The sequence below is a fragment of the Rhinolophus hipposideros genome (assembly GCF_964194185.1).
Source record: "Rhinolophus hipposideros genome assembly, chromosome: 14".
Lineage (NCBI taxonomy): Eukaryota > Metazoa > Chordata > Mammalia > Chiroptera > Rhinolophidae > Rhinolophus > Rhinolophus hipposideros.
In genome coordinates this window covers 15,945,174-15,972,087 of record NC_138060.1, presented here as the reverse complement: position 1 = coordinate 15,972,087, position 26,914 = coordinate 15,945,174, and the positions used below count along the sequence as shown (strand labels likewise).

General features: G+C 36.7%; 1 protein-coding gene across 40 annotated transcripts in view; it reads left to right on the top strand.

Moving 5' to 3' along the window:
- The window catches only part of SLMAP (sarcolemma associated protein), a 126,073-nt gene that overhangs the window by 36,895 nt on the left and 62,264 nt on the right, over positions 1-26,914 (top strand). For 20 of the 40 annotated variants that reach the window (XM_081071490.1, XM_081071486.1, XM_081071477.1 and 17 more), the window contains 2 exons: positions 13,793-13,940; positions 23,822-23,894. In XM_081071490.1, coding sequence (XP_080927616.1) covers positions 13,793-13,940; positions 23,822-23,894 — 221 coding nt within the window. Of the gene's footprint in view, positions 1-13,792; positions 13,947-23,821; positions 23,895-26,914 lie in introns of all 40 variants that reach the window. The other 20 variants (XM_081071489.1, XM_081071485.1, XM_081071475.1 and 17 more) reach the window with 1 other exon arrangement.

Genomic DNA, 26,914 nt, shown 5'->3' with positions numbered 1-26,914 from the left:
GATGCAGTAAGGTATGTAGTGTGCCTAGCATAGTTCCTGGCATCAGCAAAGGCATGTTCCCTTTAAATCTGCCATGAACACAGAAACTGGGAAACCCAAATTTATTAGGATTGTGTGTCAAGGAGGTGGCAGCAAGTAGTGAAGGCATTTTTGAATGAAATTTAAAAAGTTTACCTTTCCTGGTGGTTTGGCATCATAAAGCAGGATTGTTGTTTTGTTTTCTCCATCGTGACACTAGGTAGGCTGCTTGGTGGTGGGTCAGCCTCAATTTTCTGATCCTCAGAATCATTCCTATCTCACAGGGTGGTTGGGAGAAACGTTAGAGATAGTGGATATGAAATTGCCAGATAAATGTAAGGAGCACAGCAGAATGATTGAGATCAGAAAGATTAAAATGTCTATCTATCTCCATTACTAGCTTGGGAGGCCCTTTGGCAAGTTATTTAACCTCTTTTAGTCCTAATTTCTTTATCTGTGGTACAGGGATAATGAAACATCTTCCCTCATAGGATAGTTGTAAAGATTAAGTGAAAGAGTGAATGGAAAGGTGTTTAGCCAAGCACATAGTAAGCACTCAAAAACTTGTGATGATTGTCAATTATGTGGTACCCGTTTGGCACTGTTGAACACTGAATGAACTTGTCTTTATTTGGCCTTGCTCTGTTGTTAAAATTTCTGTGTAGCTGAATTCTGGAAATAAGTGATGTTACCTTTCATGGTAGAGAAAGAAATCAGTGATCATTTTAAAAGAAAACTTCACTTTGGCCCTAAAAGTTTTCTGGGGAAAAATGTTCAAGGCCTTGTGTTTAAGCCATAAATGGAGGTGGAATTTGAAATGTGATACATTTTTTCCTAGCTTATCTAAGCCAGTTTCCATGCCTATAAATAAGGATTGAAATATTCTATTTAGTCAACCATATAGGATCTTTATAATAATTAAATGAGAGTAAAGTATATGAAAATGGCTTTGTAATTGCAAAGCACTCTATAACTCTATAGGATGATTTATACAGCATTATATAAGAAGGAAACTAGCCAGTTTATTGTTTTTCACCCCATCCCCCCACCTCCACGAATGTGATACTTCCCTGTTATTAAATTTCAGTTCAAAATAAGAAAAAGAATTAGTGACTCTTAACTCTTACCCACCCATCCTGAGAAGCAGTAGATGTCATGGGGATATTGGAAGTAGACTGTGTTTAACATTCTAAATCATGCGGCAGCAGAAAAATGGGGGGTCCTGTACTATACTCAACCCTGTAAGGGCTTTATTTTCTTTAGTCCCAATAGTCATTTCCCATCTCAGTCGAAATTATTGTTTCGTAAATTGCATTGTTATTATTTCTATTTATTCACATATAGTCCCGAGTTAGTGACTTTGTTTCCTTTTCTTATTCAAAGTAGAATTATAATTTTAAAAAACTCAACTATGGATGTGTGAATTGTCAAAGTCTTGAGGAGATAGATCTCTTGAAGAATTAATTATCACTAAAAGGAGAGACATGAGTAAACACCAAGTTGTTTTAAACATTAAAATTACGTGCTAACCTGAGTGGTTGTGCCTGAAGAACGGGAAAAGCCATCATGATTATTTTCATGATCTTATTAAGCAAGCATCTTACAAATCTATGAATGTTCTTTTTTGGGGCAGATGTATATTTGCATCTTTTAACATTTACATTGAATTTGTTTGTCAAATGAATTGTTTCATGTATGGGCAGTTTCCCCCCCTAAATAAGATCTGGATTCCTATGTTTTGCCGATTTTGCCTATGTTTAATGGAAAATGTTTTTAAAAGTTTCTCCCTCTTCCCTGCCTCTTAATGGCTGTATAATCACTATCAACTGCCCTTAGATCAAGCCCATTGTGTGCATTATTAAACAATATGTAAGACTACATCTTTTTTTTTTTATTAAAGATTTTATTGGGGAAGGGGAACAGGGCTTTATTGGGGAACAGTGTGTACTTCCAGGACTTTTTTCCAAGTCAGGTTGTTGTCCTTTCAATCTTAGTTGTGGAGGGTGCAGCTCAGCTCCAGGTCCAGTTGCCATTGCTAGTTGCAGGGGGCACTGCCCACGATCCCTTGCGGGACTCGAGGAATCAAACTGGCAACCTTGTAGTTGAGAGACCGCTGGCCCTTGTGGGAATCGAACCGGCAGCACGAGCTCTAACTGCCTGAGCCACCGGGCCAGCCCCAAGGCTACATCTTTTAAACATAGTGACCTTGTTCTATATTTCCCACAAATGTGATCACAATGATTTCCTTTTGTGGCAAATAAGGCTATTATTCTATGGGTGAGGTTTTTACTTTTTTCTAACTATCAGAGATAGAGTGGTGGTGCAGTTATTTTGTTGTTGTTTCAGCTGATCTCAGGATGGTTTAAGCTAACATTTGGTGAGGAAAATAATGACCTATAAAATATGGTCAGAGTATTGTATATTTAAAATATCACAGTACCCCTTGTTCTATCCTTAATATGCTAAAATACGACATTTTAACAAGTACATACGTATTTTAAATATTGGAATTACATTTTTGACATTCTTTGAAGTAATTAGAGACTTCTTGGGCTCTAAAAGATTGAGTTTGGAATCGATACCTGTTCTTTGATTCTAGTTAACTACCAAAGTAGGAGGCTTTGGTAAGACAAAGGTGAATGCATCGTGCTGTGATGAACGCATCATTAGAGGAGAAAATGATCAGGGTCTGCTTGTCAGCCCATCTGTTTTGGCGTGTGGGTATTTAGGTTAATCTCCTCCAAATTAGAAGTTGGTGTCGGCTTTCAATAGTCTCACCTCTCAGAACTGTAATGTTCTGTTGCTGTTTACTTTGTATCTTGCTGAGCTTCAGAAATCTAATTTGTTTTGTCCCAAATTTCAGTGAAGGATTGTCACAATTTGATTACACATTTTTAAAAGACGTAATCATTCGAGCTGTGGTTTGTATATTTTGTAATGTTCTCGTTAATTTTTTTAAAAATTTCTCCTTTCTACCTTCTCTTCTTCTGTCCTTCATAATCTTATCTCTGTTCCTATGTAGAGAGAAATACTTTTTCTCTTGTGAGCTAACTCCACACACACAAAAATTACTGCACATTGAACGTGTCTGGAATGTCACTTGGAGATGGAAAATATCTTGGCAAATTCATAACATTTGCAAGTCCTTTGGTACCTTCTAGTTTAGTAGAAGGTAGTTTAGTAGTAGTTTAGTAGTAGTTTAGTAGAAGGTAGGTACCTTCTAGTTTACATGTGACATTTCATTTTGGCAAGAACATTTTACCACTTTTCTATGTGTTTTCCTATAGCATATGAATAAAACTTGGTATTTCCCTCGTCAGTGGCACAACTTAAGAATTCCAACCCCTGAAACGTGGTGCTTTGCTAGTCAGGAATCTTGGAAGGTTATATAAACAATTAATTTGCATATAACATGCATATGAGGACTTTTGTGTACTCTAAGAAATAACTCAATTATTGGTGGCAAAAATGTACAAATCATGGATTTCCCTATTTCTGGTGACTCACTGCCGTTCATCCTACACACAGCTGCTCACTTATCAGAGCTGTTAGAATAATCCCCCTAAAACAATCTTTTCTTCAAATCCTTCGGTAGTAGCTTCTCTCTTAAATCTCAAGTCCAAAGCCCTCTCTCACAGCTTCAGTCTATCACTTCTTCCTTTGTTTGTTTTTGTTACCCTCTGGCCGGGCTGTAAGTATATATATATATAAATGTTTGGCAGTAACCTGTCCCTCTCCTCCTCTTCCTCACCTTTCGTTCAAATCACCACCCTTACTCCTAAGTGCATCCTTAGCAACTGGCTGTGCCTAACTATATTTCTCACCAGCCTCTCAAGATTTGGGTGTTTAGTTCAGACTCTCTTAATTTATTGTCAGTGTAGAGTTACTCTGTATTTGATTTTATAGACGTGCAATTTCTTTGAGACAGGCAACAAGTGATGTTAGCCACGGAATGATTTGCCTAAAGGTGGATGGAGTCAGAGTGGAAACCGGCTCTTCCTATTTGAAGAGCTTTAGGAAAACTTTAGGAAACTTTTGCTTTAGGAAAACTTCATAAGCCAAGTGGTATTTCTTAAGTTTGGATTCAAATTGCAGAGAGTGTTTAGTTGAAGTCGGATAGGAGGAAAGCAACGTGGAGTTTTTGAAGGAATAACCAGTGTCAACTCTGCAGTAGCTGTGAGACAAAGGCAATCTACTTAATATACCTGAGCCTCAGTTTCTTAACCTATAAAATGGGGATGGTAATATCTACTTGGTAGGATTGTTTTGAGGATCAGAAGTGCCTGCACATAGCAGGCAGTCAATGAATGGTAGCTATTATTATAGATTAGGTACCAGTTTGGCCCAAGGAAAGATTTATAGGTTGGGATATGGCTCATGGGAGTGATGTCATAGAAAATGGCAGAGAGGGAAGCTTCAAAAATTGGTTCCTTCACCAAGACTGGTAAGCTAGCATGAATTGTCTGAAGCAATTAATTTGGAACTCTGGAGTCTTGCGGTATACAGCGAGTGCTTAAAGAGGAAAAGCTGGTAAATTTCCAAGAATTTTGGTGTTTTGCATAGTGGCCACCATCTTCCATCCTCCATCCCTGCGGCAGGCAGCTGTGAGTCTGGTGGCCCATGGTGCCTGGTGTGACTTTGCTTGTCTTTCAGAAATCGGTGTTGTGTATTTTGATTGGTGCTTCTTATGGCTGAGGAGGCAGCACAGAGGTTGGCCATTGTTTTAAACCCCATAGACCTAGTGGCTTCTCTGGCATCTGCCAAGGGATTTTAAAAAGACAACCCCTTGCCCCTTTTTTTCCCCTCATTGGATCCTGGCATTTAAGGAAATCTCTTTTGGGTCACTGGCTGACCATGGAGATAACAGAATAGAGACTTCAGTGACAACACACAACAAGGAATATAGTTTTTGTGGGGGAAAGGAAAAAGTTTGGAAAAATCACTAAAGAGACAACTGTAGCCTTCATCAAGAAACAAAAGCAAATCCCTGGAGAATGGAGAGAGCCTAATTTCTAGAGTTATCATAGAACAATATTCAAAATGTCCAATTCTCAACAAAAAATTACAAAACGTTCAAAGAATTAGCAAATTATGGCCCATTCACGGGAAAAAAAGAAATGGGTAGAAATCATTCCTGAGGAAGCACAGACATTGGATTTATTAGACAAAGACTTTATGCTCAGAATGCTGAAGGCAACCATGGACAAAGAACTAAAGGAAATCAGAACAATGTGTGAACACGTGGGGAATTTCAATAGAGAGAGAAATTGTAAAAAGTACAATAGGTGAAATAAAAATTCAGTGGAAGTTGAAGTAGCAGATTTGAGCAGACAGGAGTCAGAAAACCCTATCAGGACCAGAAAGCAAAAAGATGAAAAAAAATGAATAACCTAAGGGATCTATGGGACAACGTCAAATGTACCAATATACACATTATGGAAATCCCAAAAGAGTGAAAGAGGCAGGAAAAAATATTTGAAGAAATAACCACTGAAAAGAATTTTATATTTTTAGATCTTATATTTAGGTCTTAGATCCATTTTAAGTTAACTTTTGTATTTGGAGTGAGGTTAAGGGTCCAGTTTCATTATTTTTTTATTTTTTATGTTTTAAAAAGATTTTATTGGGGAAGGGGAACAGGACTTTATTGGGGAACAGTGTGTACTTCCAGGACTTTTTCCTACTCAAGTTGTTGTCTTTCAATCTTAGTTGTGGAAGGCGCCGTTCAGCTGCAGGTCCAGCGTCCAGTTGCCGTTGTTAGTTTCGGGGCAGAGCCCACCATTCCTTGTGGGAGTCGTACCCACAGCCTTTTAGTTGAGAGGACACACTCCAACCAACTGAGTCATCTGGGAGCTCAGCAGCAGCTCAGCTCAAGGTGCCTTGTTCAATCTTAGTTGCAGGGGGCAGAGCCCACCATCCCTTGTGGGAGTCGAGGAGTCGAGCTGGCAAACTTGTGGTTGAGAGCCCACTGGCCCATGTGGGAATCGAACCGGCAGCCTTCCGCATTAGGAGCACGGAGCTCCAACCACCTGAGCCACCGGGCCAGCCCCAGTTTCATTCTTTTGCATGTGTTTAACCAGTTGTCCAGCACCATTTGTTGGAGAAACTATTCTTATCTCATTGGATGGATTTGGCACATTTGTTGAAGTTCAGTTGGCTGTAGATGTCCAGGTTTATTTCTGGACTCTTCTTCTATCCCTTAAAACAATACCACACTGTTTTGACTACTGTAATTTTGTAATTTTGTAGTAAGTTTTTAGTTCAGGAAGTATGCATCTTCCAATTTTGTTCTTTTTCAAGATTGTTTTGCCTATTCACAGTTCCTTGCAATTCCATGTGAATTTGAGGATCAACTTTTCCATTTCTGCAAAAAGAAAGGTTGTTCGAATTTTGATAGGGGTTGTGTTGAATCTATTGATCACTTTGGTTACTGTTGACACCTTAACAATATTAAGCCTTCCAATCCATGTACGTGAGACGCTTTTCTATTTAAATCTTCTTTAGTTTCTTTCAGCAGTATTTTGTAGTTTTCAGTGTACAAGTCTTTTACCTCTTTGGTTAAATTTATTTCTAGATATTTAAATTAGATGCTATTATAAATGCGATTGCTTTCTTAATTTCCTTTTTGGATTGTTTGTTGCTGATGTATAAAAACACAACTGAGGCCGGCCCGGTGGCTCAAGGGATTGGAACTCCGTGCTCCTAACTCCGAAGGCTGCCGGTTCGATTCCCACATGGGCCAGTGGGCTCCCAACTACACGGTTGCCAGTTCAATTCCTCGACTCCCACAAGGGATGAGGGGCAGTGCCCCCTGCAAGATTGAACATGGCACCTTGAGCTGAGCTGCCGCTCAGCTCCCGGCTGGCTCATTTGGTTGTTGGCTGGCTCAGTTGGTTGTTGGCTGGCTAAGTTGGTTGGAGCGCGTCCTCTCAACCACAAGGTTGCCGGTTCGACTCCCGCAAGGGATGGTGGGCTGCGCCTCCTGCAACTAGAAACGGCAACTGGACCTGGAGCTGAGCTGCGCCCTCCACAACTAAGACTGAAAAGACAACTTGAAGCTGAACGGCACCCTCCACAACTATGATTGAAAGGATAACAACTTGACTAGGAAAAAGTCCTGGAAGTTCACACTGTTCCTCAATCAAGTCCTGTTCCCCTTCCCCAATAAAATCTTTAAAAAAACCCAAAAAAACACAACTGATTTTTGTGTTTGTCTTGTATGCTGCAACATTGCTAAATTTGTTTATTAGCTCTAATCACTTTCTTTTGGGTTCTATGGGATTTCCATATACAGAATCATGTCATCTGTGAATAGATATAATTGACTTGTTCCTTTCCAGTTTGTTTTTTTTTCCTTTTCAACTTTTATTTCTAGCAGTTCCTTACACAGTCTTTTAAAAATTTTTTGTTTTCAATTACAGTTGACATTTAATATTATATTAATTTCAGGTGTACAGCATAGTGGTTAGACATTTATGTAACTTATGAAGTGATCCCCCTGGTAAATCTAGTACCCATCTGGCACCATACATAGTTATTACAATATTATTGACTGTATTCCCTATGCTGTACTGTACAACCCCGTGACTGTTTTGTAAATGCCAATTTTCTTAATCCCCTCACCTTTTTTCATTCAGCTCCAGCCCCCTTCCAAACCATCAGTTTGTTCTCTATATCTATGAGTTTGTTTCTCTTTTATTTGTTCATTTTGTTTTTTAAATTCCACATATAAATGAAATCATATGGTATTTGTCTCTCTCAGTCTGACTTATTTCACTTAACATAATATTCTCTAGGTCCATCCATGTTGTCACAAATAGTAAGATTTCATTCTTTTTTATGGCTGAGTAATATTCCTGTGTATATATGTATCCCATCTTCTTTATCTAATAGTCCACTGACAGACACTTAGGCTGCTTCCATATCTTGGCTATTGTAAATAATGCTGCAGTGATCAAAGGGGTGCATAGATCTTTTCGAATTAGTGTTTTGGATTTCTTCTATTTTTTTCCAATTTGGATGCCTTTTCTTTCTGTTTCTTTTGCCTGGCTAGAACTTCCAGTACAGTATTACGCAACCGTTGTGAAGTGGGCTTCCTTGTCATGTTCCTGATCTTAGGAAGAAAACTTTCAGTCTTTCACCATTGAGTGTTACGTTACCTGTGGCCTTTTTGTCAATGTTCTTTATCACGTTGAGGAAGTTTCCTTCTAATCCTAGCTTTCTGATTGTTTTTTATCATGAAAGGATGTTGGATTTTGTCAGATGCCTTTTCTGCATCAACTGAGATACTCGTGTGGGTTTTTCATTCTCTTTTTTCTATTAATGTACAGTGGTCGACTTTCTTATGTTGAACCAGTTGGGATAAATCCCACTTTTTTAGCCAGTTGCTGTTTTGTTTTGTTTTGTTTTTTTTTTTTTTTTTTTTTTTTTTTTTTTTTATTATTATTATTTTTTTTTAATTAATTTTATTGGGGTGACAATTGTTAGTAAATTTACATAGATTTCAGGTGTACAATTCTGTATTACATCGTCTATAAATCCCATTGTGTGTTCACCACCCAGAGTCAGTTCTCCTTGTTTTGTTTTTTTAGCTTGCGTGAGTTCGAAGGTAGGCTAAACAGAGATAAGAGCCTTGCATCAGTCCGTTGGGTAGCCCCCAAATAGGTTAGAACAGATAGTCAGGATCATTTGGAATTTAGGCCTGCTCTACTTGCTGTGGGACCAGGTACCAGGATCCCACGCTGGGAATGCATGCTCACGTCGTCAAGACCTCCGTTGTACTGGAGAAGGGGGGGGACGTGGGTAAGTAATGCTGCAGAGGTTTCCTACCATTTTTAAGTGTCCTTTTTCTTGATTCAGAGTTCACTTGGCTGCTATAAAAGTTTTCCAGAGTTCCAACAAAGTTTGTTCTCAGGGTTTCTGCTTGTTTTTCAATGTTTCTGAAGGGGGCTGGGAGCTTAGAGCTGCCTACTCCACCATTTTGCTGATGTCACTTTCTTAATTTCTTTTTGATTTTTAAAACTTTCCTCCTTTTTGTCTTTTATTTCTCTTAGTGCGTTATTATATTTATCCACTCGTGTCCTTCTAATTTTGTGTTCGTTTCTGAAATGATTTTTTCCTTTTATTTCTATTCCGTTTTTAGTTCTTTTACCTTTTCTAGAGTTTTGTAATTGTGAGTTATATTTGTCCTTCATGTCTTGAATTAGTTTCTCAATGCCTTTTAGCTTGTTTTGAAATAGTATAATTTTGATCTGTGCCCAAGATCTGCCTTTCATTATCTGTAGAGCTGTTATTCTACTCTTAAGTCTCTTTTTTCTTAAAATAACTGTATGGGATGGGAATGGGACCTTGACATTTTTCTTAGTCATTTTTATGTGAAATTTGTTTTCCTGAACTTTTTAGAAGGGGTCATGATTCAGGATAACTTTTCTAATGGCACAGAGCTCCCTCTTCTGGTTTTTAATGTTTTTGGAAAATTAAAAAAAAAAAATATGTTGACTTTCTTTCCCCTTCTCTACTTTTATCTGGACCTTTTCTTTCCTTATCTCTGTTGTTCCTGCTTTGCTCAATTTTGATTCCACACTGAGGAGCTTCCCTCAGGGTGGAGCCCTGTTCTGGAAAGCAACTTTGGTTGTCAGATTGATTTTAAGAATTTATCTGACTCAAGACTGCTCCAGCCTTTTCCAGAACTTACTTGGCACTCACTTGTTATTGGATTGGGCTAAACCTTTCCAGTTTTCTGCTTTTCTTCTCAAAAACTGACCATCACACTGTCCAGTAAATACCGAGGAACTATTTTGATGTTCTCTCAAGTCCCCCAAACGCCCCATCGCCTCCCTGTGCACCCTCTGCACAGATGCTGGTTTCATGCAGGTTCTGGAGTTGTTGATACTTTTCCCTTCTCACTTATATTTTGAGGTTCATGTAGATACCTTTCACCTACTTTTGTTAAAATGTTGTATATGGGATTTTGATTTTGCTATCTTAGTCACTGTTTAATTTTAGATTAAAAACATACGATACAGCATCTGGCATCTAGAATCCATAATCCACTTTGCGTTCACATAAACTTCCCTGTATGGATTTAGAGTTTCTGATCTCTGGCCTATGACGTGTCTGCTATGTCTGCTTTGTTTTGAAGCTTCAGTTCAAATGTCATTAATTTATTGGTGTTTGGATATTTCAAAACCAATCAATGTAGAAAGGACTAGAAAAAAGCAGTTTATCACTATAGGGGAAATGAAAATATTTACTGTTTGTAACAAAGTTGAAAGTGATTCAAAATGTATTTGTTTATGGAATGAACAGCAAAAAGTTGCTGTCCATTCGGAACTTCTGTTCTGAAGGCCAAAGAACAAATTATGCAACCCGACAAGTGCTGTCCCTAAGTCATTTGAGGTCACTGTGATCAGCAAGAGACAAGGAAAGGTGACTGATGGGGCAGGGATAGCCCTTCAGTTCAAGGATCATCGTCACTTCCTGAATTCTGGGAGCTTAACATTCATTCATGGGAAAGAAAGCAAAGGGTTAATTCAAGATAAAGCCCAAACAGAGTGAAAGTTGAACTTGTGGCCACCAGCTACAGAAGGTTTTATCAGAGTAAATGGCCAGTGGCTCTTGCAAGCCCTGGAGCTGCTTGGGCATTCCTTAGGCTATTAGGAAATAAAGATAGTTAAAGCTCTAACAGGACTTGGTTTTCTTTAGACTTGCCCAGACTGATTCATTTTACAGGTGGGGAGGCGTAAACCTGATGGAGGTTTATCAGCAGAGAGGAGAAAGATATTTCTGGTTTGAAAGTGACAAAGAGCCAACTAACATACCTACTTACAGGAAATACATCCAGGGATTGTACGCACAGTCCTTTCTCACTCCCTTGCAAACGAGTTGATTTCTCTATACGGACTTTGAGGATTCTAACTCGATTTTAAATAGAATAGCTTCTGTTCAGTGTAGGCTGAATAACGACAGATTGTTTCACAGGAGGTGCAGAAACATTTTTTATCGATCTTTCAAAACAGCCTTGGGCAGAAGATTAAATCATATCAATGAAAATATTTCTGCGGGGAAGTAAACAAATGTCTAGCTATACAGAAGCGCAGAGACATGAGTGGAGGTTAGTGTGGCTGAGAGAATAGTGGAAGTCAGTGAGTTTGGAGAGCGAACCAGGAGCCAGATCATGTAAGACTTTATAGGCTGTAATGTTGAGAAGTTCGGATTTTATTCAAAGGTGTGTGAAAGCCAGTAGTTTGAGAGCCAAGGAAGAATAAGCAACTAATGTAAATGATAAAGCTAAGTGGATGCCCAAAGTACCATGGAATACTTTGGACAGTAATATAGATATGTCAGAATAAAAAGGACCTGGGTTAACATTGATTATTTTTAATTTGAAATATTTTTAATATGAAGTATTTTAATTTGAACATTTCTGGGTTTAGAGTATGTAAGAGTTACGAACCTGAGGTGTTGAGAGACACACACACACACACACACACACACACACACTGACCTTTTGTTTTCTAAACAAAGTTTGCTAAACAGTAGCAAACTTTATTTCATAATATTCTTATTTCTGTTCTGTTCTCTTTAATGTTTAAAACGAAATGCTGGTTGCAGCCCACTACGTTGACATAGTACCACTAATGGATCAGAACTTGAAATTTGAAAACCACTATAAATCTAGTATAGTCCCTTTATTTGGTTTGCCAAGGCAGACATTACCGAAAATGACCAAACCAGAATCCAGATATTGCCACATTTCCCAAGAATATATTTAAAAATGAAAACCAAGCTCTCTTATACAGTGTGACAGCAGGTTGCAGCGTAGAAGACATTTTGAGGATAAATGTTCCTACTTGAGTGTATTGCCTGTGCTCTTCTCCCTGGTATGAAATGTTAAGGCCTGTAAATTTCAAATGGACTTGTAAAATAACACAATTTTCTTTATTATGGTCTGTAATTAAATATACAAACTGCTAGCCAAAGTAACAGTTCGTCTGTTTTGAAGTATAAACAGAGAATAAGCCATTTATAGACAGCCTGGTGACCTTTAAGTTGTCACCTAGGAATTTATGAAAAGAAATGTCATTTTCATATTTTCTGCAAATTTCTTATTCTTTTGTTGTGTTTCATTTTGGAAGAGAGCTTGTGGGAGGAGTGAAGGATAAATGAAACATAAATGTCAGTGTGAAATAATGGGGAAAATGGTCCTTTTAATTCTATTATTTGAATCCTTGCTCCCATGTTCCATAGCTCTGTGACCTTTGGAAAGAAACTTGCCTGTGCCTCACTTTTTTCACTTATAAATGGAAGTAATATCTGTATCACAGCTTTAATGTTAAGGTTAAATGAGGGCCGGTGATGTTACATGTATTTTAATAAATATTAGTTTTTTTCTTCTTTCTTCTTTAGGGAGGAATTCAGTGAAAATATGTTGCTAGAATAAGCAGGGCTGGAGAGTGTAGAAAAATTCAAAAAGAAAGGTACATCTTTTTTTATTGGTTGTTCCCTTCCTAGTAAGTCTGTTGTGTGTGATCCCAGTTGTTAGTAATCTTTTTTAGGATAGGTAGGTGATAAACAGGTAGGCTTCCTGGACTTCCTCCTATCCCTTCCCTTTTTAAAGAGGGAGGATTACCTAAGTGATGAAAAGCAAGTTTGGGAGGCCAGGAAGCAGTAATTTCATAGTTGATTCTAGTATTTCAGTTTCTAGCGTCTCCAATCTGCTGTATCACAAAGAATTTACTGATGATGTGTTGCTCCTAATACTGAGTATGTTAGCTAACTGATAACTATGAATTGTGTTACCTAAAATCAATTGTCCTTGCCTGTAGAATAAAAAATACTTCCTTTGATGTAACCTAGACAGCTTAGGAAAATTACAAAATCAGAGTGAGATGGAAAGATAGAATTTTGTCTAGCTGGCTTTAAAAAACAATATTAACTTTATTGAAATATAATTCATATACCATAAAATTCGCCCTTTTAAAGTATATAATTTAGAGGTTTTTAGTATATTCATAGAGTTATGAACCCCCGTCACCACTCTGTAATTTTAGAACATTTTAATCTCTGCGAAAAGAAACCTTATACCCATTAGCAGTCATTTTCACCCCCCACCCCCTGCTCCCTGGCACCTCAACCCCTTGCAATAATTAATGTACTTTTTGTTTCTATGGATTTACTTATTCTGGATATTTCATATAAATGGAATTGCATAATGTGACTGACTTTTGTGACTAACTTCATTTACTTAGTGTAATATTTTGAAGTTTCATCCATGTGGTAGCATGAATCAATACTTCATTCTTTTTTATTGCCAAATAATATAACATCATATGGATATACTACATTTTGCTTATCCATTCACTAGTTGATGGACACTTGGGTTTCCACTTTTTGGCTATTATGGATAATGCTGCCGTGAACATTTGTGTACGAGTTTTGTGAGGACATATATTTTCAGTTCTCTTGAGTGTATACCTTGGAGTGGAATTTCTGGGTCATATGCTAACTTTATGTTTAACATTTTGAGGACCTTATAAACTGTTTTCCAAAATAATTGTACTATTTTTGTCTCGCTGGATTTTAAATCACCCAGTTTTAAGTTTCTAATTTTATACATATTGAAGGAGAACCTTAGCTGAAACAAGTGTTTTGAATTGATAGGGGGAAAAATCCACCTGCAGTAGTTTGCAAAGTTGGAAGTACTTTTTTTAAAGACGATTTGGAATTATTACTGTTAATCTTTGACTTTTTTTTTCCAATTTTATTTTTGCAGTTTTATCTCCAAGACACTAAAAGTAGTAACGGTACCTTTATAAATAGCCAGAGATTGAGTCGAGGCTCTGAAGAAAGTCCACCATGTGAAATTCTTTCTGGTGACATTATCCAGTTTGGGGTAGATGTGACAGAGAACACACGGAAAGGTACGGGTATGGATCCATTTTTCCTATTACTTGTCTTTTTAAGTTTGTTTATTTTTAAATTCTATCATTAAACGTTACAGAACATTTCATGCTAATAAAAGCAATTTAAATATGGCATTGTATGAAGTGAAGGTTAAAAATCTCTCGTATCCCCTATTTCTCTTAGAAAATTTTAAATTCTGAAATGTTAATAAGTAATTTATACTCTTCATCACAGTATGAAACATAGGACACTACTGTGTCAGTTAAGAAGCAATTGGATGCAATGACTCCATACCCAGTAGGAGCTTAAACCATAAGGATATTTATTGTTAACTTAACAAGAAATCTGGAGACAGGTAGGTCCAGACTTTGTTCCCTTGAATTAACGATGTTATCAGGAATCGGGGTCTTACTCTCCTCCCATTCTATTTTCCTTGACATTGTTGGTTTCTTAGGCTTTTGCTTGTGTCGCATGGTCAAAGGGTGATGGCTGCAGCCCCAGGCATTATTTTCCTCACACCAGTGTTGTAGGCAAAAAAGGTTGAGGTAGGGACAAAATGCCTTCCTGTGGCTCTTTTTATGTTGAAAGAGCAATCTTTCATAGAACCTTCCCAGCAGATTTCTCCTTTTGTCTCACTGGCCACGTGGGTAAGTCACGTACATAGCTACATGTAGCTACAAATGGGAAGCTACTTACCTAGCATTGGTGAGAAGGAGATCCATGATTGGCATAGATTAGTTAGGATGTATCCCTCCCAGTTGTGTGTGCATTGTTGCCCCAAACAAAATCAGAGTTCTGAAGGCAGCTAATGGTACCTATCACAGATATAAAATTTCACGTCTCAGTTTTTGAAAGTGGGAGTTCTCTAGCCAAATAAATGGACATTGTCCATATTTTTACAATTCTGAAGCTTCCTTGCTCTACCTCGTCACTGTCTACTTTATGACCATTAAATTATATGGCCAAATCATAAGACTAAATGAACAGGAACCGAAAGCATGCAGTTCTACTCTCTTAGTTTAATATGGACAGTGGAAACAATTTCCACTGTTTCTTTTTTCTTGTTTCTTTCCAATTTCTGGCAAGTTTCTTTTTTCATTTTTCTGAACATACTCTGGTCTAGTGATACCCTAAGTCATCAGTCTCTGACGGTTTATACAGTATACATGGCGATGGGTGGTGGTGTGTGTGCGTGTGTATGTGCTTTTCATACTCCATTGGTGTTGCAACTGCAGTATTATTTTTCCGGGCTTTGTTGGCCTCCTCAGGATGTTAGGTTTTGATATTTGAATTTGGATAGGGACAAAGTTTTATGAATTTCCATTTACAATTGTAAAACAGAAAAGAAAGTGTATATTTTGATGCAAAATATTTAGTGTTCCTTAGTAAGAGAACAGAATTTCTGTATGAGCATATTGAGCACAGCTGCAGTGGACTCTCTAACATCTGCTGTTGCCACATCATACCTCCTCTGGTACCAAGTCATTCAGCAAACATTTACTGAGCCCCAGGTGTGAGTAACCCACAAAGGAGACAAAGAATTTGATTCCACTGTCTCTCTCTCCAAGGAATGTCTATCTTCTTGGCTTGCATTTCCCAAAGAGTTAATAGACATTAATTGATAAGAGAATAAGGTAATCAAATACATTTAGGAAATCTTAGTTAACCAAAGGTAAGCAGGACTTCTCAGATTTTTTAATATGCTAACACATGCAGATCTCCAAGGTGGTGACTGTATAGAATGCAGCTCTTTCCTAACTGCTTCCCATACTTCTTCCCTATCTAGCTGTGAGGGTCACTCTAGAAAATGCTGTAAAAAGCTAAGAGAACAATACTGAGATAGTGTTACTAATGTGTTAGTACAGTATTATTTCAGCAACAGAGATTCTTATAGGTTTCTTTGAAAATTTAACTATCGTTAAGTCAACTTGAAGGAAATTAAGTAAAGACAAATTTCTTCATCATTTAAAGTGTTGTTTCTTTCGGTATTTGTTGACTTCAGCAAGTTGACTTATGTTAAGCTTGGGCTCTTGGGATACAGCTGTGTCACAAGTCGAGTACTACTTCTTTAAGCATATGCCAGAAAAAATAGACTTTGTCCTATGCTAAAAAGTACTAATATAAACTTTATATCACTTGGAAAATCCTACTGAAATTATACAACACTGCTGGATAACCCCTGAATCAAAGAAATCAAAAGGGGAATTTCAAACTATGAAGAAATACAGTAAATCCTTAACGCAGATAAAAATTTTTAATCTCACATTCCTTCAGTAGTAAAGGAAGAAGAAACTTGGCATTTAGAAGAAATTAGAAAAAGAACAAGAAAAAAGAAGTAAAAAGTAGAAATTAATGAAACAAACAAAAAACTCAAGAAGGGATAAACAAACCCAAATGCTGCTTCTTTAAAAAACAAACAATAAAATAGGTAATTTGTAAGCCTTGATTGTTTTATTAGGTTAAAAAAATACTAGCAAAAATATACAAGATAAGGAATGAGAAAGGAGACATAACTACAGATACTGGATATACCAAGAGAATTCTGAGTATTACATGCTAACTTATGGCAAAAAAATACTTGAGTAATTTAATGTTTTTCTAGCAAAACTATCCCAACATGTGGAGAACTTGAATAAGTCAATTTCCTTAAAAGAGATTAAAAAGTTATTAAAAAATCACCAGAATCAGAGGCATTTACAGCTGAATTTGATCTTATTCTTAAAAAAAACAGATAAATATAATTTAAATGCTCTAAACATAGATAAAAGTAGAAAGCTCTCAAAATCCTTTAAAAAGGCAAGCAACATATCTTTAATGCCAAATTCGGATAAGGATATTAAAAAAAGCCCCATAATTTCTCTTGACAATAGATGAAAATTTCTGATTAAGATATTAGTAAATTAAAATCTGAAATAAAGCTAGAAAGAACAACAAAGCAGGATTTATTCTAGCATTGCAAAGGTGATTCAATTTGGGGGAAATCTATCAACATCATCCACAAACTAAAGCTGAAAAACATGTAACTCTATAACCTGTAGAAAAGGCATTTGACCAAGGTCAGCAGTTATTCCTTATAAAAATTATACATAAATAGGATGAAAAAAAAATTAAGTAAAATAAAATTTATAATTAAAATAGAATAAAAATGGCAAAAACATTATACAGTTGTTAAAACGAATGAACTGAATTTGCATGTATCAATAAGGATAAATCTCAAATAAGCAAATCACAGAAGGATGTGTATGGTGTAATACATTTACATAAAGCATGAATTCATGCAAAACAATACTATATAGTGCTTTTGAATATATTTATAAAAAGGATATAAAATTAGACACTTGAAATGATAAAAAGCAGTTTATGTGAGAATCTATGAAAGGATTTTTTTGCATCTGTGCACAGTATAAAAAACAATGGAAGCATAATTTTAAAATTGCTCAGTATGCAGCTTGAAAAAGAATAAATTAGGATTATATGGATTGCAGGGATTTCCATAAGCTGTATTGTTGAGTGAGGAAAAAAATTAGTAATTTTATTTTTTAAAAGTCTCACCGATCTGTATATATGTACATATATATGTATGTGTTTGTGTATGATTATATGAACATGGAGGGGAAACCTGGAAGTGCGTACTAAGTCATTAATAGGAGTCGTCCTGGAGTGTGGGCCTGGTGGGGGAGGAGTAAAGGAGAAGAGGGAACCAAATTAAAAGGGGCGGGGCTAATAAAACTGTAATAAAAACTCGAGTGTATGACATTTATGTAATATAGTGTATAAAAATGTGTGTGTGTGTGTGTGCAATCGGGATTTTGTTAAAAGATGATACGAGCCTGAAGCCTGATGTTATTGAACATATCAGTTCATGTTAGTGTCTCTTCCATTCCCAGCTCGAAAACAAGCTGATTTTGATATTTGGCTTTCCATATAGTGTGGCCCCAGAGAGAAAAGTCACCAGTTAGCACTGTACTAATAATTTCTGTAGATAAAAATAATCATTGTAAACAAATAGGATGATGCTCTGATAGATTTCTTTTTTTAAAGGAAGGGAGGGAGAGAGAAAGCCAACCTATCAGATCCTCCTGGAATGGGAGCCTTAACAAACCAGCTGCTGTTCACTACTTTGTTCCGAAACCCACAACTTCTCAGACAGTTTTCTGGGTTGCACAGCATTACAGTAACCCTCTGGTTGCAAAGTTTGGGACCAGTTAGTTCTATAAACTTCACATGTAACTCCAATCAGCTCATCAGCTCAGGTCCACTTCACCAATATCTGTTCCTAGGTTAAGCCCCTAGGAACAAAGGGTCTATTACGAGCAAGGTCTTCCTTTTGCTTTATGCTCCAGCTGCACTGAATGACTTGTACTCCCCACACTAGACCTTGCCTTTTCTGAAGGCCTGAAGGCCATCGCACATGCTTTTTCCTTCCTTCGCCTAGAAACCTTCCTAAGCTGGACAAGGTGCCCCCCACACCCTCACGTCCCTGTTGTACGTGGCACTCATCTGCTTTGTGTGTTTGTCTACCTCACTAACCTGGAAGCTGGGCGAGAGCAGGCAATGTGTGTCTCCATTGTAGAAACTCCACACTCAGCCTGGCACTAATATTGGTTGAATAAATTTTAAAATGTGCTATGACTCTTCACTCACCATTTTACAGAAGTTCTTTCTACCATCTTAACTAAGACTTTGACACCCTTCCTCCTAAAATGAGAATTGGGAATTGGCAACCTTCTTGTTACCCACTGCCCTTTTTATTCTGCTGTGACTCAATTACGTGACCTTAACTGGCCTAAGCTTTTATTTCCTCATCTTATGAAATGGGACTCATGCTATTACATCACAAGGTTTTTGGTTCAGTGTTCAGTGTTCACAATGTGGCACAATGTTCAGTGCGTACACTGGAAGAGTATAAAGTGCTCAGCTCAGAGCCAGGTGCTTTCATTGTTACTAAAATCCTTGTCAGTTGTTTCTGTCATCTTTTTTTCTGCCATTAAGTTTGCCCTTCTTTCTCAGTAGCCTTCAGTCTCAGCCTCCTTTACCTGTCTGTCATTCTCCCAAACATCATTCTCCCAAACACTCTAGCTCAGAATCTTGGCATCTTTTCTGAATGCTGTCTCTTTCTTACCTCTAGCAGTTATGTCATCTAAACCATTTGCCCTTTTTCTCTACTACTGCTAGTTTTTCCTGTTGCCAACCTAGAGTGTTACAGCAGCTCTCCACTTCTGACCACCATACTCTGTCAGCTCACTGCCCCCGGAATATTCTGTTACAGACCTGTTTATGTCATTCTTTTGCTTTCAGAAGCCTTAGTGACTGTGCATATTGCAGAATTAAGTCTGAAATATTTCATGGTACACTTGAGGACCTCAAAAATGGCACTCAATTCAACCTTTTGATTTTATTTCCCATTACTTCCTTAATATATGTTAAGCTATTAAACTAGATTATTTAGAGGTAAGATGGTATATGGAAAAGATTCTTTTGAATCCTAGCACTGTCACTTGCCAAATCAATCTCCTCCAGCCGCCCTCCTTTGATGTGCACCCTCATTCTTCTTTTTCTCTTTCTGTGCTCATGCCATTTTCGGTGCCTTTCCTTCTATTTTCAGCTTTTGAAATCCTATTCCTTTTTCTTTACACTTTTCATAAATCCTTCTCCTGCCCTTGTTCATTCCAAATTCCCACAGTGTTTTGTATCTCTTGTAGCATTTGTGAAAATTTCCCCCTTTTGTTGTATTAGATATTTTTAGTTCTCTCTACAAACTAAATTGAAATCTCAAGAACAAGGACCTAGTCATAATCATTTTGTTTTTCCCCATCATTCCCAGCATACTGCTTAGTTGCCAGCAGGTTCTCAATGAATATTAAGCGAACAGGAAAAGCCAAAGAACTATTAAGTCCTCATGATGAGTCAAAAAATTAGCCAAGAATCAATATCACTCCACAGTATGCTAGAGAAAGTGGTAAATGAATCCACATACCTAGAGAAAGGACACCTCACACCATATAAATAGATAGAAACAGGATTCCTGGGAGAGATAGTAACTGATTCTGGATCTATGGTAGAAAATGTACAAATTGAGCCTAGATTTTGTCATACCAGAAAGCAGTGAAGCTGTCTAAGGCTGCTGGGGTTCTGTCAGAAGGACTCAGGAATTAACATGGAGTTCTGGCTGATAAAGGTGGGACAATTTGAACATCAAATAATAACAGCAGTGGATTGAAATATATCCAATTTGTTTAAATCCACAAACTTACAAGGATTCTAAAAAGAAAATAAAAAGATTCGATCATTTTTGGAAGAACTTAGGAAACCTGTTTATCATTCTGAAAACAGGTAAATAAAGAGAAAGAATAAAGCATTTATGTTACTTTTCCCGTAAAGTTTTGAGATAAAGTTTTTTATTACTGAACTCCAGTTCACAAATGAAGACAGAATGATACAATATCAATTCAACAATATTTTTTAGAATTAAAAGAGTACTTATCTTTTCAGCTAATTGTCCCTGCCTCTTTTCTAACATTAAAAATATATATATATATATATATCTTTGAACCAGAAGCTTTATGAAGCAAAAATTCAGGAATAAAAGTTCAGTAACTCTTTTATCTTAGATTGCAGTCAAAAGGCAATTAAGCAAATAATTCCCCAGTTTGGAGAATTATTAACACCTCTAAGGGAAATGTTAACACCCCTCATTTAGGTTTTGGCTTTTTAAATGTTTCTTGAGCTTTTATGGTCTTACTCATTGTACTTCCTGTTACTGCCAGTCATTTCAAGAGATCCTTCAAACTCCTCAAGTATGGATTGTATTGACCTTCCTACGCAATGCGGGAATGGAGATAGACTACAACATGCTTCAGAGGTTTTAGTCTCCAGTCTAGGGCCTTAAACAGCTTTTAAATATATCACAGTGAACATGGGTCCTTTAGGTGGTGTTTGTGTGAAGAGGCAATAGGCAAGGCGAACTGCGTATCATAAAGCAAACGTATAACTCAAAAGCAAAATAAATAATCTGTGTAAGATAACAGAGAAAAACCCCACACAGCTTGTGTAGTCCTAATTCTGATTTTTAGTAATCTCATCACTACAGCAGGTAATTGCGGATTTTTCTTCCACAGATACCTTGTTGCCCTGATTCAGACATACATGTTTTTCATGTTTTAACAGTTCGGAAATTTGCATGTAGCCTATGTTTTACAATCAATTTGTCTTTGAATCTTGGAAATGCAGTAATAATGTTTCTGGGTGAATTATGAGAGTATTTTTCAAAGTATCTTCTTCATAATACTATATATACCATATATATATAATACCATAATTACATAGTTCCCATTTAAGTGTTAACTAAAAAGGGGTCAGGGATGCTCAGTGATCAGATAAGTTTGAAAAATGCATCATGATGGACAGAAAGTCCATTAAGCTCAGAGAAAACCTTTGGATTAAGAAACTTAAAACTCTTCCAACCTCTTTTTTTTTTAATATCTTTTGTGTTTTTGCTTTTTTCCCCATTTTTTCCCCCTTTCAACCTCTTTTAACCAAGTATTTTCTAAACTCATCTGATCCCCAAATTCTTTTTTGTTAACACCTGCTAGGAATCCATTTTGGGAAGTGCTGCTATATAGAATTGATTTATACAACTTTTAAAACAAAACGTTTTCATCATGGTTGCTTTAAATACTTGCCTGTTGCTCATTGAAGAGTTAACTGACATCTCTGTGCATCTAGTTGTCCCAAGACCCTTTAGAAGGTAGGGTTGGTTAGCCTAGACTGTCAGCGTCATCAGTCAGACGTGGCCTTTAACTGCCTTCAGTAATGTAGGAACCCTGAATTGCCCAGTCACTATTAGTTCTGGGTCCATCTCACAGGCTGCACGTGAGTCCAGTTGCTGGGCTTCCAGATGATATATATATCTGAGCAACAGAAATGCCGATGTAACATCACAGGTTATCAGCTTGGCACTGTAAGTCGCTATACCCATTTCTTTAAAAAACAACTTTATTATCAATTTAAATATATTGGTAAAGTGTCAGTATTGCTGGATCTTCTTGCATTGTGCTCCTGTATATATTGTAGCCTGTTTATAGTAAATCTCTGGGGGAACTGTAAAGAGGGGAGTTAGGTGGTTCTTGTAAGTGGAGATGAACCCCATCATTCTCAAAGTAAGAGACATCTTCACCCCTGAGTAATGGAAGCTATAAAATATTTGTCAGAGAGGTTCTTTGACATGTTCGATAAACATTTTTAAATGCCTGCTTTGTATCAGAAGCAACCAATCCTTGCTGCCCTCAAAGACTTGAATCTAATTGGTGAGAGAATGGTTGTATAAATGATAAATATTCAAAACACAGTATGCTTAGTGTTATAATAAGTAGACATGGGAGGCTCTGTGGACACCTACCTCAGATACTGAGCTTTGGTGAAGGAAGCGGGAAGTCTGAGCCTAGAGGATAAGGTCATGCAGGCCAGGGGATAAAGGACATCACTGATGGAGAGGACAGCTTGTAGAAAAGGCGTGGGGTTGTGAAAAGTAAGATATTTGGCGATGCAGGTAGGTTTTGGTTTTGTAAGGGTATTTATGGTAGCAGGATGGAGGATGAGGCCTGAAAGGAAGGAAGGAACCCAGTGGTTCATGGCCGTAATTGCTATGTTAGGGAGAGAGTTTAGAAGACTGTCCCATGGATGGTTCTTGATCGGTGTTAGCACTTTTCATGTACTAAATTAGTTAATGAAAATTAATATTGAGTAAACTGTGCTAAATCACTTAAATTTCATGTGCATTTCCAGAAGACAGAGTAATGATATTACTTCATATTTATAATACCATCTGATTCATGGGCCTGAGTACTTAGTACTTACCCTCCTATAAGTGCATTAGCTCTATTCTTTAAAATCATTTTTTTTGGAGATACAATTTACACACAGCTTTACATGTATAATTCAGTGAGTTTTGACAAATATAGAGTCACATAACCACCACTGTTAATCATGATATAGTATCCTTTTATCACCCTGCACTAACTTTTAATTAGAGTCTGGTAACCTAAATAAATTAACTCTTTGAACCCTGGAAGATATAATATCTGAAGAACAGAGAAATAAAAAACTGTCAACCTTTAAACCAGCCCCCGCACCAAATTTTTTTTCTATGAAGCTCTCTGTACAGGTGTTCCTTTTGGGGGGGTTTGTCCCTTGAAATCTTCAGAAGTTCAAGGAGGAAGTAAGAAGCAACAACAGTAAGACGTTGTCTACATAGCGACTGGTGTAATTTTACATCAAGATGTTTCATGTTGGAAGGAGAAACAACCACCAAGAAAACAAAACCAAGATTTTAAAATGGAAACCTCAAACTTGAATTCTAGCAAACAGCGCTGATACTTAACAGCAGAGAGTTGTAGAAGCAATTTCACTTGTCGGAAGTCTCATTTTCTCACTCTGGGAATTGAATGGCATAGTCCATGCAGTATTATGCAGAACTTCAGAGTTTTGAGAGGTGTGGGTAGGAGTTACAGGTTGGGGATTTTAGGTATAAAGGGCTAATTTTTAAACTGGGAAATAGCTGGGCTTAGGTTTGATACAGGCAGATAGGGGAGAAAGTGCTTTTTCTCCTCTCAGTTGTATTTCCATATATTCAGTTGACCTTTTTTAATTGTTATATAGCATTAGAGGTTAGGACACTTTGAAACAATTCTGTCTGTAATTTGACCTTGTAATTGTGATTCATTATGGATAAGGATGAGTTTCTCCAGGGGAATGAATATTGTCATTAAACCACCAGATTTATTTTCTTTCTCAGAAGTCATTACATATAAGAATAAAATACATGTTTAGATGTGAGAGGTATGAAGGTATATATTTTTAAACAATTATTTTATCCATCTTATTTGTTTGTTTTAACCAGTTACCCATGGGTGTATTGTTTCCACAATAAAACTTTTTCTACCAGATGGTATGGAAGCCCGGCTCCGCTCAGAGTGAGTATAATGTAGTGCTGTGAAGTTTTTGTATTAATTACGTTGGTTAATAATATTCTAGATGATGGTGTACTGTTAATACTTCAAGATTATTCGAATAATGTTCGAAAATTCAGGTAGTACTTTGGAATATAATACACTTCAGTTTAATTGCTTTTCATTTTAGTTATAATTCTAGTAAATAATAATGGAGGCACAGGTTATTTTGTTTCCAAATTTAACTTTACAGTTTATATTTTGATGGGTAATTGTTCTCCAAACTATTTGGGGTATATATTTTATTGGTGAGTGATAACTATTCATTTTGATCTGCATTTAATGTAGGACTTCTTAGACTATGATTGCCTCTGAGGTTCATGCCAGTGTCACCGTCTTACGGGCCCTTGAGGATGTTGATGTAATTGGTAGCATATTTTGGTGGGAGTTTGTGAAGGGATTTTTTCCAATGCTGTAAATTTTTTTATGAAGCAGTAGAAAGACCACTTTGGGAAGGCAAACTTGAAAGGGAAAAATTAGTCAAAATGTAAATGTTAAAATGTCAACATAAATACATTTTCATTTGTGCTTTTCACAGATTATTATTATGAAGTGTTGAAGGGAGCTAAACAGTCTTTAAACTTCAGTATTTTTTTATTTGGGGGGAAACCTTGATTATGCAAGAAGCTTGTTTCTGTACCAACTTTAATATTTTCTTTTTTTAAATTTATTGGGGTGACAATTTTTAGTGAAATATATTTTCTAATTTTCAAAAGCAGGGAAAAAAGTCTGACAGTGGTTGGTTGAGAGAAGCAATAAGTTGAAGGCAAATAGAGTACTGAGTAGGAAAGACAGAAGGAAAAAAAGCAAAGGGAGGTCCTCCAATTACTATGATTATGCTTTCATTGGAATTATTGTATATTATGCTTCAGTAAGAAGCTACCGTTTTTTTTTTTAGCTTCAAGGATAGCTGAAGTGAAGTAGACATTTTAAAACATTCTAAATTTGAAACGTTAATGTTTCCCATTCTAAATTATTGTTTAGTTATTAAAAATAAAATTAACTTTGGGAACTTTAATGTGTTTCAGCTTTGATGAGTCAAGAGTTAAGATTTAAAAAGTAAGAGTAACTATCAATCAACTAATGAAGTATGGCTTCTTAAAGACCTTGGTGTTTGCATTTAATAATGAAATTTTTCTTTCATGGAGTCAAAAGCTTTGAGCAATTACATAAAGGGTCATCTGTGTTCTCAGGTTTCACCGAGGAGGGATGTGAATTTTTTCCAAGTCTTGTATCAGTGAATTGTGTCTCTATCCCTCTTGTTTCCCTAATGTTTTTCATCTTTGCCCGTTTCCTTCTCATTGTTTGGTTTTCCTTATGTGTTTAAATATTAGTTGGCATTATTTAGAATTTACTGCCAATTTCTTTGTACATAATCTGGCTCACTTTCTGGGCAAAATGAATTTTGAACAGGCAAGTCTCTAGAGCTGGAGGAAGATCAGAATGGTTTTAGAAGTGGATAGTCCAGTTCAAAGCCTGACTCCACCTGTATCGTGACTCGATCAGGCCTCCCTTTTCTCATTTGAAAATAAAGATAGTAATAGTACCTGTTGTGCAGGAATTTTATGAGGAGGATTAAGTAAGATTGTGCACTTAAAGAGCTTGGTGTAATACCTGGCATATAATAATAAGCACATGATGTTTCTGTATTATAATCTAATTTTTTTAGCAATCAAGATGCATTTAGGTATGCCAGAATGCTTAAAATTTAAGGTACATTATATACATAACATTTAGTATGTTTAAGATCTTCAGTAATTCTCAAAAAGTTGATTTTTTTCTTTCTTTACTTTTATTATATTGTACAAATCATTCTAAAATGATAAGAAACAAACCCCACCACCGTAACACTAAATAACAATTTTCCTTTTCTATGTTCCTTGTTACATATGAACTTTTTCCATAATTAAAATAAAATATACTTATATCCAAGACAGTTTTTGTAAAATACAGTTATACATCACTTATGGAATGTTTTGCTGGATTTTTATAGCCTTTTGTTTGTTAACCAGATTTTCCTAAGAACAGAAAATTTTGTACTTGGGTCAGTAAGAAAACTGGATTTGAAAAAAAAACTTCATTAATACCATTTGATTCTATTTAGACTTTAAATTCATTTCCCTATATATGCATATCTGCAGATAAAAGCATATGTACGCAAAATGGTTTTCTCTGGGTGCTGGCATTGGGTAATTTTTATTTATTTCCCCATGCTTTACTTCACACATTTTCCATAATCAATATGTATTAACTTGTATAGTCAAGAAAAAGAAACTTATGTTTAAAATGCCTGTTCCATTTCTATTGGGTAGACAAGAAAAACTGAAGTTGTACATAATTTTGTAAACTTTCGTTAGGCAAGCACCAGCTTTGTTATGGCCTTGTGATAGGTTCTGGGGATGCAGAGGTGAATTGGTCTGTGCTGGGGAACACAGGCATGAAATCAAAGAAGTAAAGGATTATATGGTCTCAGTGGAAGTCTCTACAGGATATCAGGGGTGCTCAGAAGGGAGGTAGGTGCTGCTACTTAATATTCTGTTTTACTCAGCATTCTGGTGTATTTGTGATTAATTGAATTGGAACAGGTCTTAGTATGTTTGCAGTTACTACAGTGGGATCAGAACTGTCATTCTAAATATTAAGTCCTGCAAGATGAGTTTCTTAGCAGCTTACGCATGCTTAACCAGTTGAATCTGGGAACTATACCCAGTCAACCTTCAAGCTGACCATCGCCAGAGTGACCTTTAGGATATGGTGTGATTAGCAACTGGTAGGGCACATGGGTGACATCTTTGACTTTCACTCCGTCTATTCACCCCCAGCCCACATACAGTATCTTACAGGGAATTGTCAGGTAGGAACCCTAGCTTTCTTAGCTGCTGTGTTCTCATGGGAGTGGTACTAGCGATCAGGTACTACTATGGCCTAGGTACTGTTTTAAACTCTTTATTTATATTACCACATTTAATACTCACGATAACCCT